The 7,987-nt window shown below is 42.2% G+C and overlaps 1 protein-coding gene across 1 annotated transcript; it reads right to left on the reverse strand.

Moving 5' to 3' along the window:
• Positions 1-3,021: 3,021 nt before the first annotated feature.
• LOC118017011 (small nuclear ribonucleoprotein E-like) lies at positions 3,022-3,466 on the reverse strand. The gene has a single exon (XM_035014875.1). The coding sequence runs from the start codon at positions 3,313-3,315 to the stop codon at positions 3,037-3,039; it is 279 nt and encodes a 92-aa protein (XP_034870766.1). The 5' UTR covers positions 3,316-3,466; the 3' UTR covers positions 3,022-3,036.
• Between the last annotated feature and the right edge of the window lie 4,521 nt (positions 3,467-7,987).

The following is a 7,987-nucleotide window of genomic DNA, read 5'->3' on the forward strand; positions in this document are numbered from 1 at the left end:
AGTGCCTAGGTAGGCACTCCGAAAATACCTTCAGAGGATACCAAAAGCACCACCATTCTTAGGCATTACACCCGCTTTTAGGAAGGAAAGGAAGTGACACACAAAAATAAAAATATAAATAATATAAAAGGACCAACAATGAGATGAAGATGCCTAAATCAGTTCTCAGCAAAAAACCCGAGGGAGGACTATGTGCAGAGCTGTGAGCACAGAAAGATTTGGAATCACATTCTAAATCTGTATTTGAGAAACTGATGATTTTTGTCTATGTAACCTTGAAAAATAAAATCCCTCTAGTAGTTGTAGCAATGTGGGATATTCTCAGGAGTATAAGAGATAGCCTAACTCAAAAACGTATGGCTTTGTGAACAAAAGTTTGCATTTAACTTTCTTATGTTGGGTTCATCTATTTGTCTGTTTGTTTTTTCCAGACTTTATGTAATTGTTCTGAGTCTGACAATTTATAACATGGTAAAACTAAATCCTTTCTTTAAAAACAGAACTTTGGACTTATGCAATGTTTTATTTGAAAAAGTTCACTGTTGCAATAATATTAAGAAATTGATAAAGATGTGGTAAATATTTTTTTAAAAGTTGCAGCTAAACAGCTCCTTGAGATATTCTTTTAATAAATGACCAAAGCTATTCAATAAATATCAGAAAACTAAAAGATAAAGTTCATTTATGTCATACCATATCATTTATCCTAGTTATTCTCCTAATACTTTAAAAATTAAAAGTTTTTCTTGGGGCGCCTGGGTGGCTCAGTCAGTTAAGCATCTACCTTCAGCTCAGGTCATGATCCCAAGTCCGGGGATCGAGTCCCACATCAGGCTCCCTGCTCAGTGGGGAGTCTGCTTCTCCCTCTGCCCTTCACCCTGCTTGTGCTCTCTCTTGCTTGCTCTCTCTCTCAAATAAATAAATAAAATCTTTAAAAAAAATAAAAGTTAGAAGTTTTTCTTCAATTAATAGAAAAATTATTTACTAATTATTCAATTTGATTTCACATTTGTGGGGTATCTACTATGTGCAAGGCATATATTCAGCAAAGGGAGTAACTAAAAGTGGCCCCTTCGGAGGAGACACTCCACTTGGGCTGTGGTGAAGAAACATTTTCAAGTGTAGGAAGGCCTCATTACAAAACTATTATCTGTAAAGTGCAGGCAGCCCCTGGGTTTCCTGAACTGGTGAGGTTCCAGAAAGCTATTTACTGACTTCATCGGCCCAGGGAAGCAATGTTACAAATGGGGCTGGTTTCCAGATGAGACCTCCTAATACAGTCCTAGCAGCTCCAGCCCAAGTTCTGGGGGCAAGAAATTATAAGGGACGGGAGGAGAACACGGTAGGTTGCTCACTCCTTTGCCAGATCCAGTCATTCTGCAGCAAAGCTCGGGATCAAAGAAAGTCTTCAGACAGCATTCTCCCTTCCCGCACACCTCCACTCAAAGCTCTACTATTTTCCAGCCTCTTTGCACACCTGCTGACTACTAAGTTCTGCAGCAGCCCCTCAGGCCCAGGTCACCGCCCCAAATTCGACAGATCAAGCTAATTCATCCCACTCCCGCCAACTTCACCCACCTCCATCAAAATTTAGTTTTCTATCCAGGAATGAGGAGGAAAGAATCTAAGTGAATTAATTCATGCTAAAGTAGGAATGATCAGTCCTTAAGGCTCCAGAAGACAAGGGTGTAACTTTTAAAGGAAATTAATACCTGTTAAGTCAAATGTTGGAGAATAACAGCCTATTAACAGTGATGGGGGGGGCAGGCAGCATAGGAGAATAATGAATATGTATTGAGCATTTACCACGTGGCAGGAACTCACTCTAAAGAACACCATCGGGTAAGTGCGTTATTCTCCCAGTTTTACAGAAGAGAAATGTGGGGTTTGGAGGGGCTAGCACCTTAGTGAGCTCCGGAAGACACTCTGCCCAGTCCTCTCTCTGCCATGGTGAAGTCAACCAGTAGGGTCTTCACCCCAGGGGTGGACAGCTTGCCTCAGCCGTTCTTCCTTTGCACGATTCCTTCTCTTCCTTTTTACTGAAACTAGAGATCCTCGAAAGGCAAATTTTTTCCAGAGTGTGACAGTCAGGACAATAGAGAAACTAAGGCAGTGATGGATGAATACTACTAAAGCATATCTGTATAAATGAAACTGCTTCTAAGTGGGGTGTAAATCAGGACTTGCTCGTATACTAGACTCTGTAAAAGGAGAAGACAGTATTTTTTTTTTAAGATTTTATTTATTTATTTGACAGAGAGAGAGATAGCGAGAGCAGGAACACAAGCAGGGGGAGTGGGAGAGGGAGAAGAAGGCTTCCTTCCGAGCAGGGAGCCCGATGTGGGACTCGATCCCAGGACCCTGGGATCATGACCTGAGCCGAAGGCAGACGCTTAACGACTGAGCCACCCACGCGCCCCGAGAAGACAGTATTTTAACTTCCTCAGTATATTTATCCCCAAGCATCAGTATCTATCTATGGAAAGTATGATTTATAGGGTCTTTTCCAACACTCTAGGCCTCAATTAATGAGAGAGGCTTTAAGTTAACTCAAGTGTTATCATTTGTACCAAAGCTGACTTTAAAACTACTCATCTCATTACTATGGCTTTACAATAGTATAGAAAGGCATTAAAAAAGGAATCTGACATACTTTTTTATTCTATACACTATGCTCATTTTACATTAAAAACACAGGAAAAACAGTCTTCTCCTGCAGGGCTGGTGTGAGCCCTGTGCCCCAGGCCAGTAACTAGATCCAGCAGCTCACAGATCAATGCTCTAGGTGCCTGATCATTCATCTTCCCAACTGCTGATTATTGACACAACCCCAAGTGCACATGGGAAATTTTTGCTTGCCCACAGCAATATTTTTTTAATGAAAACAATCCCATAGCATTTATTGTCATCTAGTAATAACATGAAGGTAATCAAAACAATGTGAACAAATGTTTTACAACTATACTCCCAAAAAAGAACATTTAAAAAAACAAACTACATGGCCTTCTCAAGAATTTCTCACTTCATTGATCATTTCTAGTTGGAGACACTTTGGAGCAGGGTAATATTATCTCCTTTTGGCATGATCCGACCCAGCTGTTTTCTTGACTTTGTTTTAGAATGAATCTCTCCTGCATTACCCAATACAAGGTTCATGTACTCATCAAAACCAATGACACAGCCCTCTATCTGCATGTTCACTTGTTCATAAAGCCACACCTCAATCCGAGATCTATTTTGCAAGTATCTGAAGATGCGATTGATGGGCTGCGCCATCACCTTCTGTGCTTTCTGGCTCTGGCCACTGTATGCCATGATGGAAGCTGACAAAGATCACATGCTATCTCAGAAAATGCCCACAGCAATCTGATTTGCCTTTAAGGACCTGCTTCTCTCCCATTTTCAATCCCCATGGTTTAGGTTGGGTTCCCCTCACTCTGGGGCTCCAAGGTACACCCATGACCTGGCCAAGCACCTCATCCCCTGGCCACAAGGAGTAGAGTAAGAGCCCAATCATTCCAGTGAGACTCCCTCCAAAGAACTGTGCACCAAAGGCTGCCGGAGGAAACAACCTGAGAGGGAAGATGCCCAGAGTCAAGGAATTCTGAGCGAAGGTGAGAAGGAGGGGAGGGGCAGAGACAGAGAGAGCTGATGGTATTGCTTGAAGCTCTGCGTCCAGCCTGCTCTGGGTCTTTTCAGGGGTGAGCCAATATACCCTCTGTTGTAGCCATAGCCAGGAAGAGTTGAGCTTCTGTCACTTACAAGGAAAGAGTCCTTAATAAGACATCTCTGTCTGGGCTCCATTCATCTCATTAGACATCTGCATTCCTGCCCACTTCTCCCCAGATGTTCCATTATGATGGGAACCACTGTGTGCTCCTGAGCCTGGCCCACCTGGCAGAACCCACAGGCCCAGCCTCAGTAGCAGGTGTATCTCCTGGCTCCTGGCACACCAGGCATCAGTTGTCCAGCAGGCCCTCACACTCCCCCCAACCCCCAGCTCCACCTGCCCTTCTTCTCATAGGCTGCTGTCCCAAGCAGAGAATCAGGCTTCGAGGCAGGGAGCTCCAGGTTAGGTCTATGGCTGGTTTCTTTTAGAGGGAATTAAGGATGATTCCATTTGTCAAGGCCCAGAGCACACAGCACAGGTCCACATCCCTCTGAATTAGCCACCTCTTAGGTTTGAGAACTGCCTTCTAACTTAAACAAAAACTCTTTCTTCAAATGACTCCAGAGTGTGGGCTTTTACCTTTTCTAGCACATTTATTTCTAAACCATGGCCATGGGATCACTGAGAGAAAACTAGTAGAGAGAGCTGAGGGGATAGAAGTCTATTCACACTAGTGCTGGTGCAAACTAGACCAACAGCAGTTACCATGAGGTAACTGAGCCTCTGTATCTCCTATGAAGAGGAATCCCCATGGTTTCATTTACTTAACAGTGGGTGTCTACAGTACCTGATAGTGACATTTATCTTTTGTGTATTTTTACTATTTCCCCAACTAAGAGGACAAATCTCTGGAGGGCAGGGGCAAGGATCCATAGAAGCTAGAACAGAGACATGTGAGTGTAGCCCATAGGCAGCAAATGTTGACTCCTGAGGAGGAGAACTAACAGGATTCCATATCACATCCTCTAGTAAAGAAATCTTGCTTTTCAGTGGTTCAGTCCCAAAGACGACTGATACAAGGGAACAGAAATCAACTTTCAGGCAACAGAACCCAATATTAACAATAAACTCCAGTTGTGACCAAATTAGGGTTCCAATTATGTACTGGTCTCAGTAAATGCTACAGGCCACAACTAGCTTTTTATTTCTGGGCACATCTGCTTGTCTTTCTAGGAAGCCAATCTATAGTTCTGTCCTTCTGAGAACCAATCCATGTCCCCTGCAAGTTTCTGGGATAAATAAATATAAAAGGTCATGGTTGAAAATTCAAAGACTCGGGTTTTGATTTTTTTTTTGTAGTGCTAATGGGGCCATCTTATTTCATGAGAGCTATCACTGAGTCTTCCTTTTAACCCAAGGGTACTAACGGAGGTTTTTGGAGTCCATGGGTTGGAAGTCACTGATTTCCTTGCTTGAAGGTGAATCAGTAATAATGGATTTGTGTACATTTGTATTTCTTTATGAAGAGAATGCAGGTCATCACTGTGGTTGGCTGGAGAGATCAAAGCTTGATTGGCAGGCCTCACTTGGGCAGGTCTTGGTATAATTTCTGAGCCCTCATTTGCTGGACATGCTAGAATCCATACCCTGAGCTTTCATAAAGTAGCAAATAGGCTGCTGATACTACTACTTCAGGTTTGATTGATGGACTAGAGCCTCATAGAGGAGTTGTTATAGTTCCTTTTTTTTTTCCCTACTGCAACACTGTATAATAAATACCATGGTGAGGTTTTATACCCTTTAAGCTTTCCTTGTTGCTTAGGCACTACAGCCAATCTGTTTCCCAAAGGTGAATATTGGCTGTAAATGAATATATAAAACTTAGATTTTATATCTAAGAAAATACATAGGAAAACATAAAACTTAAATCTCTCTGCCCATGTTTCAGATCTGTTCAACAAGCAGTCTTCCTAACTACCCATGATTATGTTAACAAAATATACAGATTTAAATATACACCTCCTTACAGAATCCCTTCCCAAGGTTCTTCATTTTTTTCCCCCATCCTAACTTCAGGAAAGAAATAGGAAGCTCACAAAATAGATGTCTTCCATAATTTACCGCTGTAACATCTAAATCACTGGGCTTTATCTCATTTTCATCTCTACTTAGGCTGGGAAATGTGCTATCTCTGAGAATCTCTCCCCTGAGTACTGACAAGGGGAGATTAGATTGCATTTCCTGCCTTCATTTACCTTCCAACAGTGCGCAATAAAAAGGCAATAGGAAGAATGAAATGGCTTGTTTTTCCAGGGGGAAAGATATTTCTATTTCTTACAGACATTTTTAAAATACAACATCTTAGGAGAGGGAAGTAGCCCCAACTAACATTTCTATGTCTTCACAAACCACATCTGTGAGCACAATGTGGCTCCACAGGTAGCAGCAAAGAACAGCTATTCCCAGACCAAAGTCACGAACTCCCTGAAGATGGTTCTCCTCTTCACAGAGGAGCATCAGAGCTCTCAAGACGGCTTCAGAACTTGTGAAAGTCCACATCTCCCCATGGCCCACAAGGTCCTGCATAACCTGGCCCCGGCCAACAGTTCCAGACTGATCCCCCATACTTTTCTTCTTACTGAACTCTGGCTGCCCGGGCAAACTTTCTCTAAGTGCCTTCTGCTGTACTGTCCAGTGCCCAGAACTATCTGCCACATCCCTTACTTCCTTCTGCTCCCCCAAATCTGGCCAACTCCTGTTCATTCTTTGCACCTTAAATGTCACTTCTTCAGGAAAGCCTTCCCTGCCCCTCTCCTTCCTGCAAGCTTAGGCTGGGACCACTTACGATTGATTAGCTGTAGTTCTCTGTACTCCTCTGAATCCATTATTACAATTATAATGGAACATGATTTGTGTATTTTAAAAACTGTAATGGAAATTTCTCCTACTAGACCATAAACTCTCGGAGAGCAGGAACTGATGTGTCTTCTTTATCAAGGTATTAACAAGATACCATGTCTACCATAGTGTAGGATATTTCATAAATATGTGAGGAAGGGAGAGAGAAAGGAAGAGAGATCTAGTCCCAAAATTGTTGGTACGGTAGCAGAAGGAGATCTTCCAGCTACATATATACATCTGGGGCTGGTTCACCATAGAAAACATTTAACCAAATCTTTTCACCATTCCAAGATATCCAGAAAAGCCAGCGCTCGTGAGCAGATGTAGCAACTTCAGTGTGGAGGAAAGCCATGCATCATGGCATTCAACCACTTAACTTACTCAGGTACAAAAATCCCAGCTCCACCACTTACCAGCTATGTGACCCGAGCAACTTCCTCGCCCTTTCTGAGCCTCCACTGATTTATCTATAAAATGAGGCTAGGAATTCTGGCCTCTTCTAGAGTTGTCTCAAAGCCTAGAAGAAGTAATGCCTGCAAAGCACTCACGACTAAGACTTTAGTGCCATTATTATTATTACCAAGAAACATTAGAAGTCTTACCAAATTCAGAAGATATATCTCGCCTTTTTCTTGCTAAAGGAATATACCCTAACCAGGCATAGTCACGGACAACTAGTTGCTTAGACAACAAGCTGTTTTCCTGCCCAGAGATCCTAACACATAGACTAACTGCAGGATGCATAGCTTTATTCTTCAAAGGCATTTAACAACATGATTGGAAGTCCAGATACATGTATGGAACTCACAACAAGAATGATCTGAAAAATGTTCACTTATGAGCTCTCAGAACTGAGTGTGCAAATAGACAAACTAACCCATTCACACTCACTCTTTCTGGATACTTTCCTCCAACCAATAATAGCACATTCTTCCAGTTGTCTCTCCAAAAAGTTAAGACTCAGGCCCTTTGGTAAGACTGGTGTTAAAGGAATGTCAGAATCAACCACGAATCAGTGGTTTGGGTACCAGTCATGTACCCGGCACTGGTGCACGGATGTGGCCTCGCTAACCAGTGGAGCGGGGGGTTTCCAGAAACTATGGCCCGGCAGAAATCAGATGTCTGCTACCCATGCTCTTCCACTGACTAGCTATGGACAGAACTTGGACTGCATACAAACTGGCCTCTCTAATCATTTACCATATATAAAATGCACTGATAATTCCTCTCTGTAAAAACCGCTCTGAGGTTTTGAGTGAGATAATACACATAATCTATAACAACTATTTGAGATACCATGTAAACAATGCCCAGCAAATAAATCTACTTCATTTCATAGCCTTTCTCTAATATCATGCCTTTCACAGGATAAGAAAGCCTTAATGAGAGAAGCCGAGGAGGCTGTAAAATATAGATAATACATAATTATAAGGGTCTCATAACTTACAAAGCATTCCCTTTTTTTTTTTTTAAAGA

This window comes from Mirounga leonina, unplaced genomic scaffold (assembly GCF_011800145.1).
Source record: "Mirounga leonina isolate KUSES-001 unplaced genomic scaffold, KU_Mleo_1.0 Mir_168, whole genome shotgun sequence".
Taxonomy (NCBI): domain Eukaryota; kingdom Metazoa; phylum Chordata; class Mammalia; order Carnivora; family Phocidae; genus Mirounga; species Mirounga leonina.

Excerpts from the sequence above, each read along its gene's own strand:
- LOC118017011 (XM_035014875.1), bottom strand. The coding sequence starts at position 3,315 with ATGGCATACAGTGGCCAGAGCCAGAAAGCACAGAAGGTGATGGCGCAG.